This window comes from Streptopelia decaocto (assembly GCF_964273445.1).
Source record: "Streptopelia decaocto genome assembly, chromosome: Z".
NCBI lineage: Eukaryota > Metazoa > Chordata > Aves > Columbiformes > Columbidae > Streptopelia > Streptopelia decaocto.
The window spans coordinates 30230622-30256006 of record NC_138657.1 but is presented as its reverse complement, the minus strand read 5'-3'; the positions used below and the strand labels follow the sequence as shown (position 1 = coordinate 30256006).

Sequence of the window (25385 nt, the reverse complement as noted above, 5' to 3'; positions counted from 1 at the left end):
AGGAACCCATACTAAAGCATTATGAATTTGTTAAGTATACTGGAGAGGAGAAATGAGCAAACTTCTCCTCTACTGTTTGCTTAAGAAAAAAAAAATCCTGTAAAATGCATCTTAACCAATGTAAGCAAAAAGGCATCTACAGTCTTTGAAGTACTGTGTGCACAAAGGTTAATTAAATCAAATGGAAAAATATAATTTACCAATAAATTATGTTTATAATGTATTCTCTGGATGCTATTCTTAAACCATGCTAAATAAATTGAAATAGATTTAAGAGGTAAGTATCCTTTCTTCCTCTAACGACCAAGAATCTTAGGCATGTAAAGTTACACATTGACCTGTTTGTACAAAATTTTATCATTTGGCATTTTCTGAATAACACAGAGAACCCTCCTCTCCCTCAAGAAGTGTCTTAAGTTCATTGTGGGAAGAGATGTCACTTTGTTAGCTTTCCCCCCCAAGAAGCAGGTATCTCGTAGTCATTTTGAAGATCATTCTTTACCTTTTGCCTTGCTTAAAGTACATCTCATTTTTCAGGAGCTTACTGTTTCTTTGCATGCCCTTATTAAGGGAAGTAATAGGTACAGGGAGAAAAGGAAAATGGAGAGGTAAAGGTATTCAAATACTTTCATAAATAGAATGAAGGTGACCTTCAGCTGGGACAAAGTCTATTTTAATTCTTGCTGTTCTTTAATGTGCCTGTACATAGGAGTACAGAAACAGGCAAGGCAGATTTAACTAGTATGGGTTAAGACTTAATTGGGAACAGTGAGTAGCCAGGTGATAATGACAAAGGAAGAGGATAGGATCTCTGTATATGAAGGAATTTACCACAAGCTATTCCAGATTAAGGGCCTATCTAAAAACAAAACAACCTGAAAAACTGCCCCAGTTTGCAGCTTTATAATACTTAGCTGACAGCTTTGTCATAATATAAACTGTCAAAATCTGGTGCACTGATATAACTGAAAATACCTATGATCATAGTCAGGACATGAAGAAATAGCAACATATTTCTCTTAGTGCGCAAATTAAATGATATACACTTTTGTTTTGTTTTGTTTTGTTTTTAACTGTGAGTATGGAGGTTCTTGTTTACTGAAGCACATGAAATTCACTCTTGGTTACGGTGTTTGGTTATTTTTCTGTTAATATCCTGCATATATAAATTAAACATGATTGTCAGTAGGTATTTGGAAAAAAGTGGTGGACTTGGTGTGAGCCTTTGAAACATGGTGCATCGCTTTAGAAATTTGTCCCCTTCTTGCACTGAAAAACAACACCCACTCATTCCCACACCCAGTCCCCAGAACACTTAGATTAAAATATCCACCAGGGTACAAATCTATACATCTGAATTACTCTGTGCAAAGAATATTGATGGGTTATTTCATTCGTAGTACAAAAGCAAAAGTAGCTGAGTGAACCACAGATGTGATGTTAAACTGAAATGCTTTTGTATGCATTGAAATACAGACGTAATAGAGCACAAAAGATCTTCTCAAAGGTGAAGAAGAACAGAGGCTATGTTGGAAAAGTACCAAGTGTTGTAATAGTCAAGGAGGAATGGCATATCTAGAGACAAAAAGGCAAAAATAAATTTTCCAGTGTGTATGTAGAGACAAGTGTTTGCTTTCAAATGAGGGAGTAATTGTTTTTCAAAATTAAGGAGAGCTGATAGCAGTGTTCTTTGTCTGGAACTGACTGGATATGTTCAGTGCATAGGAGTATAGAAAGAGACAATGCAGCTTGACTACTTACAGGTTAAGATTTAATAGGGAACAACAACTAGCCAGGTGATATTTACAAAGGAAAAGGATAAGATCTAATAATGTTTATACATTGCTACCTATTAAAATATATTGATGAACTTTTTCTTTTCTCCTTGCTTTTCCTGCTCCCAGAGGGGATAACCATTAACTTTTAAAATTATTTGTGATTTTTTTAGCTGTATGGCCTTATCCTGAAAGTCACACTGTACAGCTTGCATAGTAGAAAATGTTAGTTTCACAGACTATAAACATGCCATTGGGAGTGGGGAGCCTGTATTTGAAAACTTGTTTGTCTGTGTAAACATCAGCATATTTAATGTAATATGATTTGTGTAAGCATAAAAGCTGCCTTTTTAGCTTATGCTGGACACCTCTGAGGTCCTTGCCTTTCCACATTGTGTGTAGATTGACATATATTTGTTACTTTTTTTCTAAGTGCTTGGATTGTCCTGTTAAGAAGTATATTCCTATGGTTGAATTCTTTACAAATACCAAAATCAGAGACTTCGTTTTTTGTGGAACCTGTTCTGCTCCACAAGACAGTATTAGTGTTGCTGCTATTTGCAGGGAAGGGTACCTGGCTCCCTGTCAGGTTTGCACTTAACGGCAATATAATTTGCCTTCATCTTATTTGCAGAACACCACAGATTAGTTATTTTCTCAGGCTAAATAAAATGCTGATTGTTTACTTTAGTCTTGTGTGCCTGTCAAAGATTATACTTGAAATATTCAAAAGAAAAATGAACCCTTATATTAACTTCGTAGCATCACATAAGTGTTTAGAGTTGCATTCTGTTCAATGTAACTTTTAAGTATATCTTTAGAAAAGTTTCAATGGATAAACTATTCACTTTTGCACACAGTAATGTGTTCAAAACCAAACAAAGCTGGGGCAGATTTCTGCAGTAAGTAAACCACATCTGAATTTGAGAGAATTATTACGTAAATAAGAACAGCAGTGGCCCTGCTACTGCATTTGTACACCAGAGTCAAGTTTTCTAAAGGTAAACTTTTTCTCTGTAGAAATAAATCCTAAAGTTGGAATCACTTTATCTACCAAAAAACCCAAACAAAACAAAACAAAACAAACCCTAGGTTCAATCAATCAATGAACTTTAACTTCCCGCAAGCAGATATTTTGCTAGTAAAAACAGGAGTTCTGCATAGAACAATCCTTTAGGTGAAGTAATTAAGATTATTGCAGCCCCCATCTCCCACCCAAAAGAAAACTTTTATCTTCTGCATTCTGTGTTTACACTAACAGTGAGGAAAGTTAATGGGTTTCAGTAACCAAGTATTTGTATTAGGCACCTTACTATCACTTCTATCACTTGTTCTTTCTTAAATTAAATTACACTTTTTGCCAGTCTTAAAATAATTTTATCTACTGCTGTATGTTCTTTATTCAGTAGAGAATTCTCACATTTGTACCTATTTTTTCTTTCATGTGCCAAGACACATACAGAGCTGTTTTAAAACATTTTCTTAACTAACTTAAGTGACTTGGACTTCAGATTTAAAAAAACAGAGATTTTTATCTACACCCTCCTTATTTGCTCTTTACTTGCCAGAGCCTGCTTGACACTATTTTTGTCTCTGCCTGAGTCATACTTGAATTTATTCCACATCTTTTGCTTTGCTTTAGACAAAGTTATGCATTTAAAACAGTTCCATTAATAGAACTACACGGAAAACTTGTAGCTGTACTGTTTGCTGTTTTAAAGTATTCTCTCTTAATTCTTGTCCAATGTAACTGCTGTTACGAAACAAGTGAGACTGTTCCTACCTGTTGCCAGTGTGCTGATAAATTCCTGTGTTGTTCACCTGCATTCTTCTAGTTCATGGTAGAAAACTGGAGTAACCTAAGGTAGGAGAGGGAGGGATCTCCTTCCAAATATACTTGTATTTTCTGATTGTAACCCATAGGTTTACAAGTTCTAGGAAGCATAATTAATGTTGCATTATTCACTGGAGAAATACCAAGTCAGTAATAAAATCAGGATGACTGGTTATATGGCGTAATTATTCCTATCCATTCATGTTAATATGTTGGGAAGGGGACTTCAGAAAACATAATCAAGCATTTGTGCATATGATGATGGACTAAGAACTCTGTTATACCACTTGAAACTTGAAGTAGCTCCACCATAACTCTAGTTGACTTTCCTGATTTAATGGGTAGAAATGACAGATGCAGTTTGGCTACACCAGACCCAGATGGGAGGACTGGTATCTCCTGCCTGTCACAGCTATGCAAAAGTGGTTCCCTGCTCCTAACTTATGTGGTTTCTGCCAGGAAAGCAGCTTTGTTCTGTGTTGGGAAGGTACTGATAAGCAGGACTTTATAACATTGTAGCACCATCTGAGTTAAAGGAGTAACAAGCAGTAACTGTAGACCGTTCTTCAGGTGAATCAGCCCTAAGGGAAAGTTGCCAACTTCCCCAATATGCAGTTACTTCCTGGGCAGTAGAAAACTTCCTAGTATCTTTGTGATACCAGAAATTGTGTGTAAGACAGTAGTTGCAAGTGCTGTAGCCAAGTGTATTTTGAAAGGAAATGTGAATAAAAGTCTGTACAATTTAAAGGATCTTAAATCTGCTTTTTACTGAATAAGAATTAGAATGGGTAAGTCCATTGTTACACAATGTTATCGGGAAAGGAACGCTGTGTATTTCTGTTAGGAACTGTGCCTTTATCATGGGCAGAAATTATATGTGAACTGGATTTCAATTTACCAGGCTTCACTCAAGGGCTGTTTCTTTTAAGTTTTGCCAGGCGCCTCGGTGGCCGCAGGGAAGGCCCGCCGTAGCGCCGCATGTGAGGCGGGCCGCAGGAAGGCCGCCCGTGGCCGGGCGAGGGCCTGCCCAGCTTCCCCTCGCAGCCTTCTCCGGCCCTGCCGCCGCCGCCTCCGCTCCCCGACCTGCGCTGGCCGGCGGCGTAGCGCTGCCGCACAGGCCGGGCGGCGCCGGGCGCCTGCGCGAGGCCGCGGCGGGGCGGGGGCCGTGACGCGCTGCGGTGCGATGCGGGCAGGTTCCTGCCGCCGCCGCTCGCATGACGAGGGCGAAGGCGCAGCGCGGAGCCGCCGCCCCGGCGCGGCACGGCGACCCCGCCTGAGCGCCGCGGGGCGAGGGGCACCCATCCTGCCGCCTCGCCCGTCCCGCAGGGGGCCTGCGGGGCAGACCCCGCCCTCGGGACGGCGGCTGCCGCCAAGGTGAAGCCCCGCGAGGGGCGCCGCAGCGGGGACAGGGCCAGACGAGGCGCCCGCGGGGAGGGGCCGGGGCTGAGGCTGAGGCGAGGCAGAGTGGGGTGGGCCGGGGCGGGGCCCCGCGGTCCGGCGGCCAGCCCCGTGCCGCCAATTCCCCGTGCCGGGCGGCGGGCCCAGCCCTGGCGGGGAGCGGCGCGTGTACGTGAGGCCACAGGGGCACGGCAGGTCCCTCGGAGAGCCGCGCCCTGCGTGTTCGCACCTGCGGAGGTGGTTGCGGGCCCTACGGTAGGAGCGGTGCCTGGTTTCGGGGCCTGGCCGGTGCGTCGGGTGAGCCGGTGTTTTAGTGGCACTGAGCCTGCCGGTGGCCGAAGGGTGTGTTCGTTTGTCCCCGCTCTACGGTGCGATCCGTGGTGCGTTCGGACGCGCTTCCAGGCTGTGCGAGGTGGCATTACAGAGAAACTTTTATGCTTGGCGAAGCGGAAAGGCTGTGGGTGGCCCCCTGTCCCGCTGGCCTCGTAACGCCGTGGCTGTGTGGCCCCCTCCTCTCCCGGGCGGCGTAACCTCGTGTGGGTACTGCGCGGAAAACGCGGCGGCTGGAATTACACTTCGTGTACCATGCGACATAGCCAGCCCAACATCTCTTTAGCTTAACGCTCCTTTGGTAGGAGTGCTTAACATTCTGGGTTTTTTCCTGCCCTCTCTTACAGTTGTGGAAATCCAGCATAGCAAGTATTTCTGCAGGTGTCAGTTCAAATGCTTGACAGAGAATTTGAGGGACAGGGTGGGATAGTGTTTTTCTTAAGCATAAACTGCTTTCAGACATTGAGCTGTGTCAGATATTCAGGGATCCTGACCTGGATGAGCTTTTATTATGTACAGTTACAGCTGTAAGTTTTCCGTGGTATATTATGGGCAGAGATGAGATTCTTCTATGTAGCTGTATGGTCTGAAAACAGTATGAAACTTCTGTATTGCCTTGTGCTATGAATGTTGATTTTTCCGTGTTTATTTTTCTGTCATGAGGAAAGTAGTTTTCCAACGGATGTATTTCCACTGATGATGTTCTTTTAGAGAAATGCATGTGTGAACTGTGTTTATAGGTTATATTTCATGAAAAGGCTTCCTTGTTTTTCAGGTAGCTTTCAGTGTGTATTTCACTGCTGCATATGATAGGTGACAGGATACTGCTGATGGGATAGCCCCACCTTCTGGGTAATCCTTGAATGAAATCATACTTGTGACCTAAGAGTTTTTCTGGAGACTGTACCTCATTATGTGCACTGTGACTCCAAGTCTGTGCTGGAGTATCTTTTTATTTTGGGGGCTGGGGAGTGGCAAGATAATATCCTTTTCTGGAGACCTTCCTATTCAATGTCAAGATAGTTTTATCACGTGCCCCTATTTGAGCAGAACAATTTTTTATTGTTATTTCTGACGTCTCAGTTCACTATTGTGATATTTTTTTATGCCAGCCTAAATTAAGGGAAGTACATTACTGCTTTTGAAAGCTTCATAAAAATAGGTTTCTCCTGTAAATTTTTTGTTTGGTTGGTTGGTTTTTTTTGTTTTTAAGGCAAGTATTGCAAACCAAGGAGTAATCTTAGTGTGTGAAGTGATACCTGATCTGTGTTTTGTGTGAAGTGCTACTTGATTCCAGGTGTAGCTTTCGGTTCAGGTTTTGGAGATGGCAGTTTTCATATGAAACTTAAGTTTTCATATTCAAGACATTCACAAATTGTATTCCAAATGGAAGCTTTTGAACTTGGAAAAATATTCAGTTTTCTTGGTAGTAGATGGTCATACACAAGCAGCTGGTTTATATTAGTTAGCTTACTGCTGCTGGGAGCAACTTGCCTAAAATTATGTGTGAGAAGCTCCATTAGAGAGGAAAGACTGAGGAGAACGCTGTCTGAAGGTCTCTTGGCTTACAGAAGGAGCTTGCTATTTCACCTCATGTTTAGGTTTTAGTCTAGGGCAGACATTCAGCTTGTCACTCAACAACTTGTCAGCAATGTATCTTATGATTAGAGACTTCACAGTATTTAAAATTCATGGTGATACTCTGCAGGACATAGCTGGGAACCACCTGTTTTTTGGCTCTTGATGTGTTAGTTGAAACTCCTCCTTGAATTCCGTATCTGCAAGCTGCTTGCTCTTAGGAGATGGCTACTGTGATATGAATTGCTTATGTCTGAAAAAACTGAATGCTGCTCAGGTCACCCTGGCTTTGGAATAGAACTGCAGTAACTGAAGTGTTTAAACTCTAACTTAAAGGACTTAGAGGGCAAGTGAGGATTTTTGGAGTGAGTGTGAGAGCGCTGAGCAAGGCAGCTGCTTTGATGAGGGCTTAGGAGAGATTTGTAATGGCAGTATGTCTTTAGGTATGTTTTCAAGCCCTGCCACTATCCACAGCTTAACTGTCAAATATCCTGTGCTAAGCATCAAGAAGATTATGAACTGTGCCCTGGATACATGGACAATTCAGCACAGTTCACATTTGGAAATACAGTTTTGTAACAGTTAGACGTAGAAAGATGCAGTAGTGGAGGAGGAGGAAAGCACTCAAACATCCTTCCGTTCTTTTGCAACAGCTGCAGAGGTGACAGTTCTGAAACTGTCATCCTAAAAGCTTCATGTGTTAAAAGGCATTTACTGATTTTCAGCATGTCTTTAAAAAAAACTTAAAATTTACGAGAAGCAGAATGTCCAGGGTTTTGCATACTGGATGAAGGTAATACTGTTTTAATTGTTTCAAGTATAATTCATAAGCTAAATGGTACAAATAAAGGTTTCGGAAGGGGAATTTGTTGCTGAAAGTTTTATGGATTGTAAGATGGTTGTGTTTTTGCATGCTAAAGAGGTTGAGGGGCTGGAAGCATATTTGAGAGGATAAATCTGCAACATGGAGCCACAGTTTTTCCTCTATTCCTCTATTCTTCTTCTGGATTAAAACTAGGCTTGAGAGTTTGCTCTAACCCACCTGGTGAACTATAAGCAAATTTAGATGTTTGGGTTGATTTCTTTACAGACTGACCTTAGCCGTCAAGACAGTGTAAGGCAGTGTAAGCCAAAGGAGAAGCACTGGGTTAGGTGCTGGAAAGCACCTCTGACATTTAGCACTGCATCGCTGAACCATTTCCAAGAGCTGGGGAAAGTTACTGGGTTTCCAGTTCTTGTTCAGTATTTGGAGTAGAGAAATGCTTTGTTGCTGCTATGATTGTCCTTTCCCTCCTGGCTATTTTTATTGCCCTCCCTCTTCCTCCCTCTGCCATTCACCTTCTGCCTGATGAAAAGGGTTATGCTAGCTGAGCAAGAAGTAGCTGACTTTTGCATTATTTCTGTCAGCTTAAATCATGCAAGTTTTGAACGTGATAGTCTGTGAGCCTGGTGATGGCAAATTTGTCATGTCTTGAGGAGTAACCTTACACTTGCTACGCTAGTAACTTTCTAGGAGCTTCTTTTCAGGCAAGAAATAAAGTGTCATTTTCTTATTTTGCTCTTTTCCCAATGACTTTTTTTTTCTCCTTTTTTTTTTTTTTTTTTAAAGGGAATCACTATTAAATATTTACAGATATTTTTCTTGGCTACATGTATCAGAATTTCTTTTTCTGGTTAGTGGCATTAGGGAAGTTTCTTTCCCCTGGTTTAGTTTATTTGCAAGATACAGCATAGAGCTGCTTGAGCTGGGGAACTCCTGAAGAGGGACACTCACCGGGAAAATCTTGGACAATGATACCCCCACAATCCAAGCCCCCACTCCTTGCACGTTTCTCCAAACCAACTGCAAAATTAGCGTTTGGGGGTTTCCCATTCTTCATTGGGTCTCATATTTTTTGTCAGGCGGGCTGTCAATTATAGGTCTGACCTCCAGTTGCTATTTTGTACCTGTAGGTGGAGAATATAAGTTATTGACAACAGCCAAAATATTCTTCTGTTAGACACCATTCTATTCCTTTGCTTACCTCCAGGGTTGCAGCTCCCCTTGTCTTCTAGCTTGAAGACTTTTCTACTTAGCAAAGAAGAAAGTTTAAAGTTTCACAGCCTTCAAAAGTTGGAGTAAGCAAACTTACTTATGCTGAGTGAATTCTATATAAGCATTTTCTAACCAACTTCTATAAGAAGCAGTATACCCAATAATTCAATAATCTAAGGTAGTCTATTCCATAACAGTGTACTGGTGGTAATCAGCTGTATTACATAGTTGGCAAGCTGCTGTACAGGGCTTTGGTGCTTCAGCCTGCTGCAAAGCTTTATGTATGTCATTTTGAATGTCTGGAGTTTACTGCAGTTTATCTAGTCACATCAAAAAGTCAGTACTGTGCTATAATGCAGCAGTGGCTAAACTAATCAACTGACTTTTTTTGTTTCCTACTATAAATATTTATAGCAAAAGGTACAAGGAAAAGGCAGTACCTGGTTTTCAACAGTATTTTTTGTTTGGCTAGCAAAGGTTGTTAGCCTTTTCAGTTTATTTTGAGTTTGAAAATCAGACTCTTTTCCAGCAAAAACTTAGATTTTTTTTTTTTTTTTTTTTTTCCTACTCAGAGGAGTTGCTTAGCTTTAGTCATAGAATAAACGGTTATCTTCTGCCATTTGCACATTAAGTCTTACAATTCCATCTGGAAGACAAGTATCTGTAGTTTTTCTAGTATCTTGAAGAAACTTTTTCTCATAGAAGAAGCACTTTTAATGTATTGTAGGTACGTATTATTTTTTTATGACACTAAAAGCTTTTTGTATTGCTGCATGTTGAAGTATTAGGAAGAGGTAACTGTTTAGTGTGTACTTCAAACCATTCTGTCCTAATTTACAATTTAATTTAAGAAACAGCCAGTACTGAAAATTCTCTCTCTGGGCTGTTGGCTGGGACTTCAGTTCCTGTGAGATGCCCATTAAGTCAGATTTGGGATGGGGTGGGAAGTCTATGCTTTTGCTTCCCAGTGCTTTCAGAAGAAGGTTCAGGAACTGGGCTAGGAAGAGGCAACTTCAGAAAACAGATTTTCACTCCCACATTAGTTATAACTCTTTATGTATATGTGTTCTCTTTACTAGATTGTGGTTGAGTACAATGTAGGATTTGCCAACTTGAAATTTAGTTGTGAAGCTTGGAGGATTTCCCCAGGTTTTAGATCACTTGAGTTTTAAACTGGGATTATAGATACCCAAAGTCTTTGTGTTTTACTGTGGATTGAGCTTTCAGGATACGAAGCATTTTGTACATATAACTGGCATCTTGAAGTGGTCTGTGAGAGTTTTAATCTAACATTAGGTCTCATGTTTTGGTTAAGCTGATTGTCCTACTTATGGTACAAGAAGATGAGATGGAGGCAGCACCACTGTGTTAGTAGCAGTGACTGGTTCTTACTACTGCCAAAGGAAGAGCACTGTGCCGTCGTGGTGAATGTTTCTTGTGTAATCTCAAGTAACATACTGCAGTTTTCCATATTGTGCAGGGATATTTAGGATGCTGGTTGTCATGATATTGACCTGCTCTCTACAAGAATTCTGGGTAGTTTGCTATTTGGTACTGGGATGTTGCTGCACATCCTAGATTTTGAACACAGGGCCTGTTTACTTAGGTAAATAGTAAATAGTCTGCTCCTGCAAACAATTTACTTAAATGTTTAAAAAGTAAACCACAAGTAGTATTTTGGGATTACAATTGCCTAGAGCCCAAAGAATGTTGTAGTCTTTTTATATGGTTGTGTCTAAACAGACTTTTTCAGTGTCTTGAAAAAGAGTATTTTGACCTATGGACAGCTTCTGAGACTTCGGGGTGTATGAAATGATATCCTCTTAGGCCAGTTTGCTTCTGGTTGAATCTGCACTGGGACTGGGGGGACCCACATGTACTTCTGTAAGAGGTAGCATACCCATGAATGCAGTCTCCTGATCCAGTGGAAGGTTTTGATTTAGCTTCCTTTTTTTTTTTTTTTTTTTTCTGCCTAGCGTTTATGAATTTTTAAATCATTACTTTTTTTTTTTCTTTTTTTCTTCCCAGTTCATACTAATTTCTCTGGTTTTTTAATTCATTGCTTTTTGACACAATTCTGTCATCTGAACTTTAGATTCCTTCCTTTTTACTTGCTCCTGGTTACTTTTTTTAACCTTTCAAATCAATAGTATCGTGATGAGTTAAGTGAAGTCTGTGCTCTGGCTTTGAAAACACCTTTGGGATGCATCTAGCTTTGGATACAAAGCAAAATGTGGAAATATATATAGATGAACAATCTTACAGGTTTTGCAGACTTATTATGGTAGATATGCACAATAAAACTGAAACTTTGTTTTGTCTTTTCAGGAATATATCTTTATGTGATTTTTGTAATTTATTTATGATCATAAAATATTTTAATATATAGTGAACAGACTCAAAAAATAGGCCTTTCTTGATATATAAAGTATGCTAGTTAAGAAAATGAGTTTCAAGAAAATAAAAAGATAATAGAATATACTGGAAGTAGAACGGATTCAATAGTATGAGTAAACTGTGCATATCCATACTTGTGTTTGGTTTTTCTATTTTCATTTGATAAAAAGATCTTTCTTCATTGGAATGTAGTTACAAACTATTTTGCAGAAAAGTGGGAATGTCCTGATATTAACATTTCAGAGGTCTCTGGCTTTCCTGGCTTTCTTCTTTATTTTATTTATTTATTTATTTATTTATTTATTTATTTTTGTTTATTTATTTATTTATTTATTTATTTATTTTTTAGTTGGGGGGGAGGGGTGAAGAGAAGGGGGTTTGGGGGTTGGGGAAAGGTTTAAGAAAATAAAATACAAAAATACTTTAAATGTTTTAGTCACACTTATGCTTCCAAGACAGACATGTTCCATGTTGAAGTGTTTTTGTCAGTTGAAGCACGTGAATTCTGTTTATTTAAACTGAGAATGTCTCCCAGCTTCAGTAGCAGACAGATTATCTTTATTTTCCCTGAGAGGGTTCTAATGGCGGGATTTTACCATGAACATTGGTTTTTTTCAGCCTCAGGCTTTCTCAGGTGTGCTATATACATGTTGTTTCTGAACATGGCTGGTTTTGTCGCAGAGTCATTTTGTCCTGTCTGAGTGGGGCTGCCCCCTTTGCCTGCCACTAGCTTGCCAGATACTGGTAGTTTTGTCTTTCATGGCGGTTGTTTGAAAACATACTTTTTGAGGAGATTTTCCATTGCATGAAAATGGGCTTGATGGCAAGACAATCCGGTGTAATTCCCAAATATAGATATATATTTTAAATCTATCTATTAGAAACTTCCAGTTTCAATGAAAAACAAAAAGAAAAAAAAGTGCAACCATGAAAGCAGAGCTGCTGTTGGTTAAAAGTTTTGAGACTCAGCTGTGAGGTTACTGTGTGTTTAACATATGAGAATTTCTTTTGGATGTGATGTTATAAAAATGGCAATGAAAGTGTTCAGCACTGACATGTTGTAATGGTGACTGTGCCTCTTATCACAGAGTGGGGATTGGAGTTTGGTTTTATGCCTGCTGTCTTTGCTGTCCATTAGAGATTAATGGGAAATAAAAGGGAAAACAATTTACAGTGAATACACTTAACTGCAGGTTTTGGTGCAGTAGAGCCATGCACTACTGTGCAGAGTTTAATTGGGTTCTTCAGGTTTTTTTAAAGATGATTGTTCGGAGCATGTAGAAATTCCACCTGGATGGTTTGTAGTAAGTAAGGGGTATGCTCACTTTCCTCGGAAATACATGCATCAGTTTAAATACCAGAATCTTAAAGAAGATGCAAAGAGAGCTACGTGGCACTGCATGCAACGTATTTGGTTAGTAGCATTTGGGTTTTTTTAATTCCTTCTTTCCATTATTAGGTAGATGTTGGGGAGTAAATTTGATTATTAGGTGGCTTTCTACTATGGTATGAAGTTCCCAATATTTGTGTGAAAATAAAAGAAAGATTTCTCTAGGAGAGAAGACAAGGGAAGTGGGACAGGCACTGGCCTGATTTTAGATAAGTTGATTTTTATTTATTTTCTTTTTTTTTTTTGAGACAGATTGCATTTCAAGTTTCTCTTTCCCCAAAGCAGTAAGTAAATGCATGCCTAAAATGGGACTGAGACACTGCTTTCTGGAAGAATCAGGAGCCAGTTTTGACTGTGGATCAGATACGGATAGGTGAGATCAAGGAAAAAAGGGGGTTTTGTTTGGTGTCCCTAATGAAGAGCTTGGACAAGTACTTGATGTGTGATCTTCAGGGGTTGCAGTAAGGGAGGAAACTTCAAACCTGGCATTCAGTAAAGAAAAGCCCAAATCTAGAAGTCTCTTCACTCACATGAAAGAACTAGAGTTGAGGTGGTTTATATAGCAGGACAGTGACATCTGGATTCTGTGACCCTGGTCATAATCCTGTCATGTTTTCTTGCACAGGCCCTGAGGTCCAGTCACCTGTGTGAGTAGAATAGTATTAGTGTTGATAATTAAGAGCACAGTAACATAATTACTAACTCCCCTTTCCTGCCCCTGCCATGCAGGTGGATATCCATCTTGTGTCAGTAAAATTTCCTCTGAAACCTCTTACAATATTTGACCAGGACTGTTGCTGGCTTGGGGAGGCTGAGCATTTAATGCATCTTCTAATGCATGTAAATTGGCTTCATATTTAGGAAGATGATGTTCTTATGAGTCCTCTGTAGCCGATCAGGCACTCCCAGTAATGCCTAATAGACATGCTTGAATGTGATGTCTTAACGAAATGGTACCAGTTTGTTTCTTCAGCCATTGTTTTGAGCAAAAGAATGTTTTGTGATAGTGCTTGCCGTTTTGTGCAGTAGCTTTGTGGTTAGAGTAATTATTGAGGAAGCAGGAGCCTGGGTTCCGTATTATTCCATTACATTTCAGCACATGCCAAAACTTACATGAAAGGTCAATATTGGGGGGTATCCCCTGCCCTTTCCCAAGACCTTTGCCAGTGAGTGGCAAAATTTCATAGGGCTGAAAAGATGGATCAGAAGAGAAGGTGAGTCAGTGGCTTAGTGACGAAGAATGCACGAAGAAGGGAGGAAAATACATGTAACATAAGGCATGTCTTTGTTTCTCTGAAGTGAAAAGGTGAAAAGTATGTATAACTTCCTTAAGTCCATTTAATTTATCTTAGTTTTGGTAGCATTATTGCAGTGAGTGCAGCTTTGTGGTTTGGAACCTTGCCTGTCTGGAGAAATTTCCTGTGAAGGAGCTGCCTGTTTCCCCTCTGCAGGTGGGAGGATGAAGGGTATAACATTGCACAGACAATGTGAAAAGGCAGGGAGAGATTGCACAGAATCCTGCATACATCAGCTTGAAGTTTAACTAGTCGACACTCCCTGCTCTCCTCTGTTCCCCCCCAACCTGAGGCTCTTTTCTTTTAATGTCATTTTTTGTCTTTTAAATGTCGAAAAGCTGATGCTAATTTACCCTCAGCTCTACTACCACTGGCAGGCAAGAGGCATTAAATGTGTTTTAAAAGTATGTTTGAATTGAGATCCACGCACCTTCTGCCTTTACCTTTCTATTAATCCTTTGTTCAAAATAAGGATAATATTAGAAGTTTTTAAAATAGTTTGGAAGTCGCTTTTGCGTCACCTAATAAAATATTAAAGAGAGATTTTATTACTTTAGTATGCATAAATGTTCCACCACCGTGCTCTGGATTGCTTATATATGCATTTCTATCTCTTTTTCTCACTGGTCCTTCTAGGTTTTTTTGCAGATGTTCTTCTGCTTTTTCTTCTTTGCTTGTCTTTTCTCGTTGACCTAGAGCATTTGATGCTTACTGAAATACTTTGTGGTGAATTTAGAGAAAAAGAAAGTAAGACCTTGCAGTTCAAGATAGTTCAGCTCTGTAGCTGGCTCTGCTTATACGGCAGTTCAGTACACTATAACCTGTACACACTGTTGGCACTAGCAGACTGTTCATCATCTCGCTGACAGCGGGTCAGCGCTGCAAGCAAAATGGCACTTGGCTGCTTGAATCTAATATTTTGCCCCCAGTAAGACCTGCAGCCTGGTTTGAATAATCCAGATTTATAATTTGTGAAATTGCCTGCATTGTTGTGGATACAGCTATTCTCTTGTAACTATTCATTTTCTTTAAAGGAAGTCAAGATAGTTTACACTTGAAGGGTACTTGGACATATCTAGGACACCTGTTAACTTGAGTCAAGCTGGAATTCTTGGGAAAAGCCGAGCATTTACTTCCTGGCTGCTGGGAAAAGGTTCTGCTTTCAGGTAAGTCTGGAAGTAAGCTTGCTTCATACTTCATCTGCTTTAGGCTTTTAGCAATGGCAGAGTGGAATTTACCAGTAATAAAACCCTGATTATTTTATGTACTGACAATAAGGATTTTTGAGAAGTATTACAGATTTCTCTTGGGGGGAGGGGTGGTCTGTGTGTGTATTTGACTGAATTTCTTGCCTGTATATACCAAGAGAACAAGTGCTTTGTTTTCATTCTCACCATCCATATCTTTGAACATTGTTTTTTCCCTTTCCTCCGTGTTCTACCTTGAAACTAACCGCTGTGCCGTTTGAGAACACTGCTTTTGTTTGTTTTGTTTTTTTTTTTTTTACAGTGGGAGTATTTGTCATTCATACTAGATCTCAAATGGAAGTGCTGAGGTTCAGTTAATGGTCCTGTAGACTGCAATCCTAATTGCTTGGAGGCACTGTTTGAGGAAGCAGTGTACCCTGAGGACACTACTCCTTAAAAGGATAGGAAAATTGAGTCCTTAGCACGATATGGTTTGTGTCCAAGAAATGTATTCAGGTCTTGCTTAAATAAGAACACCAAACACTCCATCTTTCTCACTGTGCCTCTAGTCCTAGTTATGAAATGGCAGTCAGAAATAAGTATGTTGTGACATCTCACAACATTGTCAAGTAAGTTTAAAGAAGTGTATTTGCTAGCTTCAGCAAAAGCTTTGTTCATTTAGATTTTGTCACAGACATGAAAATATTGTCTGTTAAGCAACTGATATAAATTTCTGTTTTATGAGAATCAGACTCTCTGAGTCTGGTAGGACTGAATTATAAAGCATAATCATACTTCATCCTTATATTGCAAGAATTTATTTTAAAAACTGGGTCAAATAGACTGAAGAGCGAACAGCTTGTGACAGTGTCAGAAATGTAACCAATGTGAATTAACGTATTTAGTATTTCTAGTGTAGACACATGAAATATAGTAGTAGTGTTTCATCATTAAAGAACAAAAGATGTTGATAATTTGTAGTTATTTAATATCTTCCAGGTTATCAGAGATGGTGATTTGAAGAATCAGATTTCCGATATGAACAAACTAAAAACATCATCTGAAAAAAGGTAAATTTAAACCTATAGTGACTTCTCAACATCAAACTATTTGAGATTTGTGAAGAAACAGTCTTCATCTTAATAATAAGATAAATATAATGTATGGGTCCGCAGTAAGAATGTGTTAGTTGATGTCCTGGAACACTGAAGGAGTCAATATTGATTACTATAAAGTAGCTTCCAATTTAATAAATAACTTTTTAAATTGAAAGAATTTAGTTCAACATGTTCGAAGATAAAACATACATTAAATTTAATTGAAACAATTATCAGTTAATAACTTTTTGCAAATATTGGCAAAACATAAAATTATTTCTACTGAAGAAATTAAAGGACAAGTATATAATACTGTATAAGAACCATGAATTTGTCGTAAGATTTATATCATTGTCCAACAATCCCGGAATCCAACACACAGCTAGGACAAAAAAGAATGAGATTATGGAAGATTTCAAGAGTTGAAAAGTTGCTTTGCTATTTTAATGATACCTTGTTTTAGCAAACATTTGAAAAAGTTATGAGATTAGCTATGGAAGGCAACGTGTCTGTTAAGCATCAGGAAATTATTGAAAGTCTATTGAAAATTGAAATTCAGTCTTACTATTTTCTTAAGCTAGCACAGGTTACACCACCTTCTTAAATCAAACCATCTGATCAGATTTTAAAAAAAGCAATCCAAAGGTGGCAAAATAGGGAATTTTGGCTGCAGTCTTAGTTTTCTGAAATACCAATTATTTTCTAAATGAGTGGATGAATTTTCATGAAGGACGTGCTCTACTGCAGATTCATTTTATGCCTTGGTATGGATTTAAAATTTGAATTTAAATACTTGCATGTAGAATCATCTTTGCTTTTGCCAACATTAACAGTAGAACAGCTTGATATCAGAGATTGGTTGTTCCTGTTTGAGAGACGGATCAAAAGAAGTAGTAACTACGCTGTTACATTTTCTACTTAGGGCATGTTAATTCCTTGGGCATTATGATGAGCGAAGTCAAACTCTCCATCAGCAATGGTTATTCTTGGAAATACTACTAATCATAATATGTAAAGTACACTATCACAAAGAATATTAGATAGTTGCGGAGTGCTTACTTAAGTGCTGTTTATTCTTCTTCGGTTATTGAATTAAAATGAAAGTTTCCATCCCTGCAATTCAAAACAGTTGTTCCCTACGTCATGAATAAATTATGGTGAATTTAATGTACAGAAATACCTCTAGACTAATCAAAGTATCAGCTATCTAAAGATTATTTGGTAACTGTGGAACTGGTCAAGGAAAAAAAAAAATGAAATCGTTTGCATTGGAATAAAATGAAAACAAACTCCCAAGAAGCCCGTCTCCTTTAAAGTAGTTTTTTAAAGGCTGTCTGTGGCATACTGAAATACAGGAGGCCTGTTTGCTGTAGGAGAAGATGCTTCCTGGTATGTCAGTGTGCTGACCAACTGCAAATAGCTGTTTCAGAGGAAGGAAGTGCAGTGGGGAAACAGATGGTTTCTGATTACTTCATTTGACTGTTATCTTTTGGGAGGATTCTTGCAAGACGAATAGCCAAAAACTATTCTAACGTAACTGAGTTTTTATGAGCTGCCATGACAGCCACAGTAGAGTTACCATTGTGAGCAGGCACTTAGAAAGGTGTAATGATGTGTTATAGCGTTTGTGTAGTGGAGGTAGTGTACAGTGAGTAATGGAGAGCTGTGAATCTAGCATTTCTTCATAACCAGAGTAAGAATGCCTAAACCCTTTTGGAGCTGATGGGACTGGAAGAAATGTCCCTGCAGTGAGGAAATTTTCTTTGAGAAGATGTTTTCTTGTTGAGGGAGTTCTGTTTCAAGTGTGAACCCCTGAAGTCCCATGTTCCTCACTGTCTGGGCAGTTGCTTCCTCTATATCTACTCATAGCTTTCCTAATCAGAGAACAAGGAAATCCACAAAGCTCTCTGGTTAGCTAGAGTCATGCTATATACTTTGGCAACAGTCGAGAGAAAGGGCAAGCTTCCTTTCTGCAAGTGAGGTGGTGGTGTGAGGGGCATTTTGAGCTATGGCGTTTGAGTATAGGATGGAGAAGGAGTTTCATGCCTACGGAGACATGCAGTCTATGGCATCAAATAAGCCATGTAAACTTTACTTTAGGATGTTCAAAGAAAGTCTAAATCCTTTCCAGGATAGTAGTTATGGTTGCCTTCAGAACTCGTGAGATTTGGGTTAAGTAGTGAAAGACAGAGATGGCAAACCTGGCGGTTGTGTCCGTGGGAGTCAAGGAGCAGAAACTGAGTAGCTGTAGGTTAATGATTTTATCTTCTTTGCACAGAAGATCGTGGAAGAACAAACCAAATGTGTGAGGCTGCCAACAGTCAAAGGTGGTTAGAGTTTTTCTTGAAAATGCATCTGTTTTTTCATATATGAGAGCGTAACAGGTCCCATGAGCCAGACAGTGGCATTAAAATACAACATATGTGTTCGAAGCTTTACCAACATATGGACGATGAGAAGAGTTTGTAGGGATGATGCTTTACTTTTACAAAAGAAGTAGTATTTCAGCAACCAGAACAGATTTATTTTACACTGAAAGATGCTTTAAAATCATAACCTATCAAATAACAGCAAAGGTGATATACTTCACAATATAAAATTATTTTTATTTAAGTTCTGTAGTAAGTATAACCATTTCTTATTACTGATGTTAGCATCTTGTAAGTATCTGTAATCCAAAACTACTTTTTGCTTCTGCTTCTTATTTAGATGTCAGTGCGGAAAAATAAAAGTGGTGGAAGCAGTTTCCTCAGCAGCTGTTATACCAATTTACTTTCACAGCAATACATCCTTTGCCATCATCTACTTTTTTTCCTTGATTTTAACATTTTTGTCCACATCTAAACTAATTATTTTAGTAGAGTTAACTCTAAGCGTGAAACCTTTACACAGATGTAAAATATATATTATGGAGTAATAATTCCTCATTGTTATAAACAAAACGGACGGTATTTATAAAACTGATGATAGATACTTAAGTTTTATTGCAGATAGTCAGAACAGTATGTATTTAATATGAATAAGTGTTGATTATTTCGGGACTCTAATGTTACAAAAGTGAAAAGCCAAGATAGTTTAATCCTTGGAAACCATTATTTCCTCTAGCTAATTACATGACTATAATTCAAATATTAAACATTTATCTAAAACTTACTTTCATGTGGGAATGTGAATCTCAAGACTATTCTGAATAATTGTTATAACCTAAAACTGGAGAGCAAACAAAACAATTTCTAGATTGACTTTATTTTGAATACTGTAAATATTTACATTTATTCTTTCTCTGCAGTCTACCTATGTATATGAAAATGAGGTTTGAAATTGTTTCTTATATTAAAATACATTTTCAAGGCAATTTTATGTCAGACCAAAATAACCTTGTGTACAAAGTGAATCCAGACTCTGATGATAGCTTTGGACATCCTACAATTTTTTTTCTTCAAAATGGTGTTCTTTTTCTTCTGGTGGTTGCTGGTTTGCTCACTTTATGAATGATAATCTTTTCTTTCACTTCAAAACACCAGCCTGTAAGACAAGCAGTCTTGTGGCCAGAATGACAGGTTTGATACAGTATCCTGATACTTAAGATAAATTATACTAAATGTAAGTTATGGTAATTGACATAGGTAAACAACATTTGTACCTGTATCTGGATTTTATTTGCTGCAACTGATTTCTCTGTTCACAGTTACTCTTGAGGATGTTGTATATAATTAGTCTGCTGTAATGCAGGCTTTGCAAAATCAGTAAATTTGCCAGAATTAAGGAAAATTCAGACTTTTTTCCGATAGAGATAAAATATGAAGGCACATTAACCACTCCCCTTACTGACATGGGATTTCTGTTGTTATTTTTTCTTCTGATCTAGATGGAAAAATTAATGTAAAAAATCTTTCTTGTAGTATTTCTGCCAGCTCTCGGACTACATCTTTGCTGTCACAGCTGGAGAAGATCAATTTGGACTCTGTATCAGGAGAAGGAGGCAATGCCAGATATGTTACCTCAAAGATCCTTCATCTGGTTCAGAGTCAAGGTAAATGTCTACATTTGTGGTTTCAGTAGTTTTCCTTGTGAGCCTTACTTCTTGTATTTTTTCCTTGCTAGACTTTTAATTTTTGTTTCTGTTTGGTGAACTTGATTTTCCATCTGGTTTTGTCCCTGATTGTTGATAACACCTGTTTAAGGCCATGTTCAGTGCTATCTGGGATGGTATTGGTTACACTGAGTAAATTTTGTATCATCAGCTACAATTTAAGTAATAGTTCACAGTGTATATATATGTGTGTATTCACATATATATGAGTGGCAGAAGTAACTGGAAGAGAGCTTCCTTGGAGATTTTTTTCTTTACAGTTTTTTTTTTTTTTTCCCTAGGGCATGACAAGATTGTTGAACAAGTGAAAGCAAAAATGAGTTTTAAAATCACTTAAGTATTTTATGTATTTTAGTTTTATGTACATATTTGCAATTTTTAATAGGTTTTATTATTTGCAGTGTAGATTTTCTGATCAATCTGTATATGAACACATTTTTTTCCTTCAAGCTAATATATTAAAAGAAAAATTATCTTTTTCCTGCTGGCAGAAAAAACCAGGAAGGAGATGACTTCTAAGGGCTCCACTGGTATAGACGTCATTCTGTCAACCCTAGAGGTAAAACCTTTTAATTTTTGTGGTTATGGGTACATGGCAGATTTTCCTTTTATCCTTGGGCTCCATATTATTAAATATGTTGTTATCCTAGCTAGTCTCCAAAACTTTCGTAGTAGTGTAATGATTTGATATGGTCTTTGAGAATTTCTATCCCTTTATTTTTAAATATTTTAAGAAATGATTTGGTGACTATCAGTTCTAATTAATATGCTATGCTACAAACTTGATTTTAATTGGTTTTGTGGTTCATTCAGGCTTCATACTGGGATGGTTAGCTGGGTGGCTACATCTTAAGTTCTATTTAATTTAGTGGTGGTAATTTGTTTGAGCTGTAAGTATTTAAACCACTGTATTCAACTTCTACATTTAGCAAAGAAATCTCTGTGGTTTCTATTGCAGAATACAAAAGATCCTCAAACTATTCTAAATATATTGAATATTCTCATTGAGGTAGTCTCAGTTGGTAAGTTTTCATTAAGAAGCAATTTGTGATTGTATTCCTGTTTTCTTCTGCAGCCTTTGGGGATTTTTTTCTGTGTGTATGCATGTGTTTGGTGGTGGGTTTTTTTGTTTGTTTGCTTGTTTCTGACATTTGCTAAAGCTGATTTATATACAGAATAAAAAGATCATGAAGACTGAGGTAATCTTTCACATGATTATATGCAAACAATTTATGTTGCTATGAGTCTAAGTCCAGCATTTTTTTGTATAGTATAGTCACATATGAAGAAAATACTGCTGTTCTAAAGACTTCCTTTATGATAACTACAGGTTAGGTACTTAGTTGTTCTTTAGCTTTGGAGAAATCAGTTGAGTTTTAATTTCTAGGTGGTGGTCGGAGAGCAAGCGTCTTGGTCACTAAAGGAGGGACACAGATCTTACTGCAGCTGCTGTTGACTGCTAGCAAAGACTCTCCACTAAACGAAGAATTAATGGTGCTTCTTCATACCCTTCTTGCAAAAATTGGTCCAAAAGGTGATGATAATATACTTAAGTAGTATTGCTTAACACTTCACAGTTTTATACTTGAAACTTAAGAAAAAAATTCTGGTTTATAAACATCCATGTATTCAAAATTGGTAGAGGAGAATAAAAGGAGAAGTAAAATAGAGGGGAGGAAAGAATTATGAAAAGAAGATACACAGAGTTGACATTATCAGTAGAAAGAATTCACAGTTGATTTATTTTTTATATTTTGATAATGATTTCAAAATTAATGTGATTGATTTTGCATTTCTTTCATGTCAGACAAAAAGATTGGCATGAAAGCAAGAATTAATGGTGTCCTAAACATACCACTGAATTTAGTGAGGCAGAATTTACAGAACCACAGGCTGGTATTACCATGTCTTCAAGTATTAAGAGTTTACTCAACTAACTGTAAGTATTGCAGATAATTATTTTCTTTCCCATGTGATATGAAAATTTTTACCTAGATATGATTAAAAAATGGATCTAAGTGCTTGTTTAATGTTTGATGTTTGAAGTAATTATTTTTATCTGAGTATTTGCTTTTCATATAAAATTATTTGAATTCTAATGAAAGCTGTGAAGCATGTTTGTACTTCTTGTGTATCTTTGGTTTTTGTTCAGTGTGTGTGTACATTTATATATATTTGAGATTGTTTTGACCAGTGCTATTGGATGTGCGACATTTTGAGTAATCTAATTTGCATAAATGCTGATGCTTTAAGATTAAAAAATGCTAGTGTTGTGCTTGCAAAAGCGCTTCAGATTAAATAATTGTTCTCCTTATTATTCATGGGTTTTTTGCTTTTTCTTATTTTGTTCTTGGTTGTTAACTTAAAACTTGGTTCACAGAGAAAATACTTTTTTTCTTTATTTAACCTTTTCCTTGTTTTTGTGTTGAAGTGCCCTACTTTTGGACTAATAGTGTACTGCAAGAGTCTAATTCGTTGTCTGGGCAGGCGGTAGGAAGTTGATGAAAACAGTGTGGTTCTTGTAGTATCTCTGCTGTCTGCCAGGTGCTCTTTAAGTTTATCCTTCGAGCTCAAAATGGCCATTAAGCCTCTTAAGTAAGTGGAAGAAATGGAAAACATAACTACATTCCTCCAAGAGAACTGATTTGATGATCAATAAGGTTACGTTTTTAGGACATTCACATGAGCACATGTAATTCATGAAGTCTCAATACTTTAAAAATGTGGAAGCTTTGAGGTGTGGCCTCGCCAGTGCTGAGTACAGAGGGACGATCACTTCCCTAGTCCTGCTGGCCACACTAGTTCCAATACAAGCCAGGATGCTGTCGGCCTTTTTGGCCACCTTAGCACACTGCTGGCTCATGTTCAGCCACCTGTCAACCAAAACCCCCATGCCCTTTTCCACTAGGCAGCTTTCCAGTCACTCTTCCCCAAGCCTGTAGCGCTACCTGGGGTTGTTGTGACAAAAGTGCAGGATTTGTTTCAACTTGACCTTGTTGAACCTCATAAAACTGGCCTCACTCCATTGATCCAGTCAGTCCAGATCCCTCTGTATGGCCTTCCTACCCTCCAGCAGATCAACACTCCCACCTAACTTGGCGTCGCCTGCAAATATACTAAGGGTGCACTCAATCCCCTCATCCAGGTCATTGATAAAGAGATTAAATAGAACTGGCCCTAATACTGAGCCCTGGGGAACACCACTCATGACTGGCCTCCAGCTGGATTTGGCTCCGTTCAACCACAACTCTTTGATCCCGGCCATCCAGACAGTTTTTTACCCAGTAAAGAGTACACCCATCCAAGCCATGAGCTGCCAGCTTCTCCAGGAGAATGCTGTGGGATACAGTGTCAAAGGCTTTACTGAAGTCTAGGTAGGCAAGATCTACAGCCCTTCCCTCATCCACTAAGTAGGTCACCTTGTCATAGAAGGAGATCAGGTTGGTCAGGCAGGACCTGCCTTTCATAAACCCATGCTGACCAGGACTGATTGCTTGGTTGTCTTGTATGTGCCATGTGATGTCACTCAGAATGATCTGTTCCGTGACCTTCCCTGGCACTGAGGTCAGACTGACAGGTCTGTAGTTCCCCAGATCCTCCTTTCAGCCCTTCCTGTAGATGGACATCACATTTGCCAACCTCCAGTCAACTGAGACCTCCCTGGTTAACCATGACTGCTGATAAATGATGTGAAGTGGCTCAGTGAGCACCTCTGCCAGCTCCCTCAGTACCTTTGGATGGATCCCATAGACTTGTCTCTGTCCAAGTGGTGTAGCAGGTTGCTAACCATTTTCCCTTGGATTATTTGTGCTTCATTCTACTGCCTGTCCCTGTCTTCTGGCTCAGGGCGGTGTATCACAACTGTTCTGACTGTTGAAGACTGAGGCAAAGAAGGCATTTAGTACCTCAGCCTTTTTGTTGTCCTCTGTCACTATGTTTCCCCATGCATCCACTGAAGGATGGAGGTTCTCCTTAGCGCCCCTTTTGTTGTTGATATGTCTATAGAAACATTGAGTTAAATTATTAGTTGTTCTCTTCCTTCTTTGTTAGGACTGCATATGGCTAAACTCAAGTCAGGAATTGAATTTCTGTGCCTGTTTCAGCAGTTTGTGTTTTCAATGAGCATTGGACGTCAGCTATATTTACAACTAGAATGCTTTTCTTAAATGTAGGTCTTAACATCATTTCTTTTAATTTGCTCCCTTTCAAGTATTTTATTTTTATTTTTATTTTTTTTTTCTGAGGACATACATGCGTAATGTAGCTCAGGAAAGCTTATACCAATGGCATTTCTAAATTTTACAGTGAACACCTGGCTTTCAAATCTTGGTGGATGTGCCTGTTTATCCTGGTAATGAAGGATAATAGCAAGTCATAGAACTTGTTAGACTTGAAGCTTTAGAAACCCTGCTGTCTTGATAAAAAGTGATATTTTTTTAGAAGGAAATTATTTTTCTAGTTTATCTTACCAACAAAAAGAGCAGAAGCAAGCATTGGAAGCAGTACATTATTTTATTTGTAAAGGTTTGGGCTTTTTTTGGTCTTTTCCAAGTTTTATCAGAATTTGATTATCATACTAATTATGTGCAGAGCAGCATCTGCTTGTCATTGTATGTGTTAAAGCACAAACATGTCTAACATGGTTTGTACTTCAAAATTAAATCTCATGGATTTTAGTTTGAGTATATTGATCTTTTTTTTTTTTTTTCTTCTGCTTTTCTTATTACATTATCTTAAAACAGATTGCTTTTAACTCTTACAGCTGTAAATGCAGTGTCCTTGGGAAAGAATGGAGTAGTAGAACTGATGTTTAAGATCATTGGCCCTTTTAGTAAAAAGAACACAAGCCTTATGAAGTAAGTAAGGTCTCTTTAATATAGTATATGAAAAAACCATAGATGCATTTCAAAACTTAAATGTAAATGAAGAATTAATATCAGATAAATTGAATGCAACTCATAACTGGAAAGCTGAAG

The 25385-nt window shown here is 38.3% G+C and overlaps 1 protein-coding gene across 9 annotated transcripts in view; it reads left to right on the top strand.

Annotated features, from left to right (window-relative positions):
* The window catches only part of AGTPBP1 (ATP/GTP binding carboxypeptidase 1), an 80305-nt gene that overhangs the window by 879 nt on the left and 54041 nt on the right, over window positions 1-25385 (top strand). For 3 of the 9 annotated variants that reach the window (XM_082075393.1, XM_082075401.1, XM_082075400.1), the window contains exons 1-9: window positions 4796-4983; window positions 15067-15198; window positions 16219-16289; window positions 20219-20349; window positions 20901-20968; window positions 21368-21431; window positions 21797-21943; window positions 22217-22348; window positions 25172-25265. In XM_082075393.1, coding sequence (XP_081931519.1) covers window positions 16258-16289; window positions 20219-20349; window positions 20901-20968; window positions 21368-21431; window positions 21797-21943; window positions 22217-22348; window positions 25172-25265 — 668 coding nt within the window. In that variant the 5' untranslated portion in view covers window positions 4796-4983; window positions 15067-15198; window positions 16219-16257. Of the gene's footprint in view, window positions 1-4795; window positions 4984-5109; window positions 5263-7607; window positions 7709-12675; window positions 12762-13070; window positions 13111-15066; window positions 15199-15804; window positions 15849-16218; window positions 16290-20218; window positions 20350-20900; window positions 20969-21367; window positions 21432-21796; window positions 21944-22216; window positions 22349-25171; window positions 25266-25385 lie in introns of those variants that run through there. The other 6 variants (XM_082075394.1, XM_082075396.1, XM_082075397.1 and 3 more) reach the window with 6 other exon arrangements.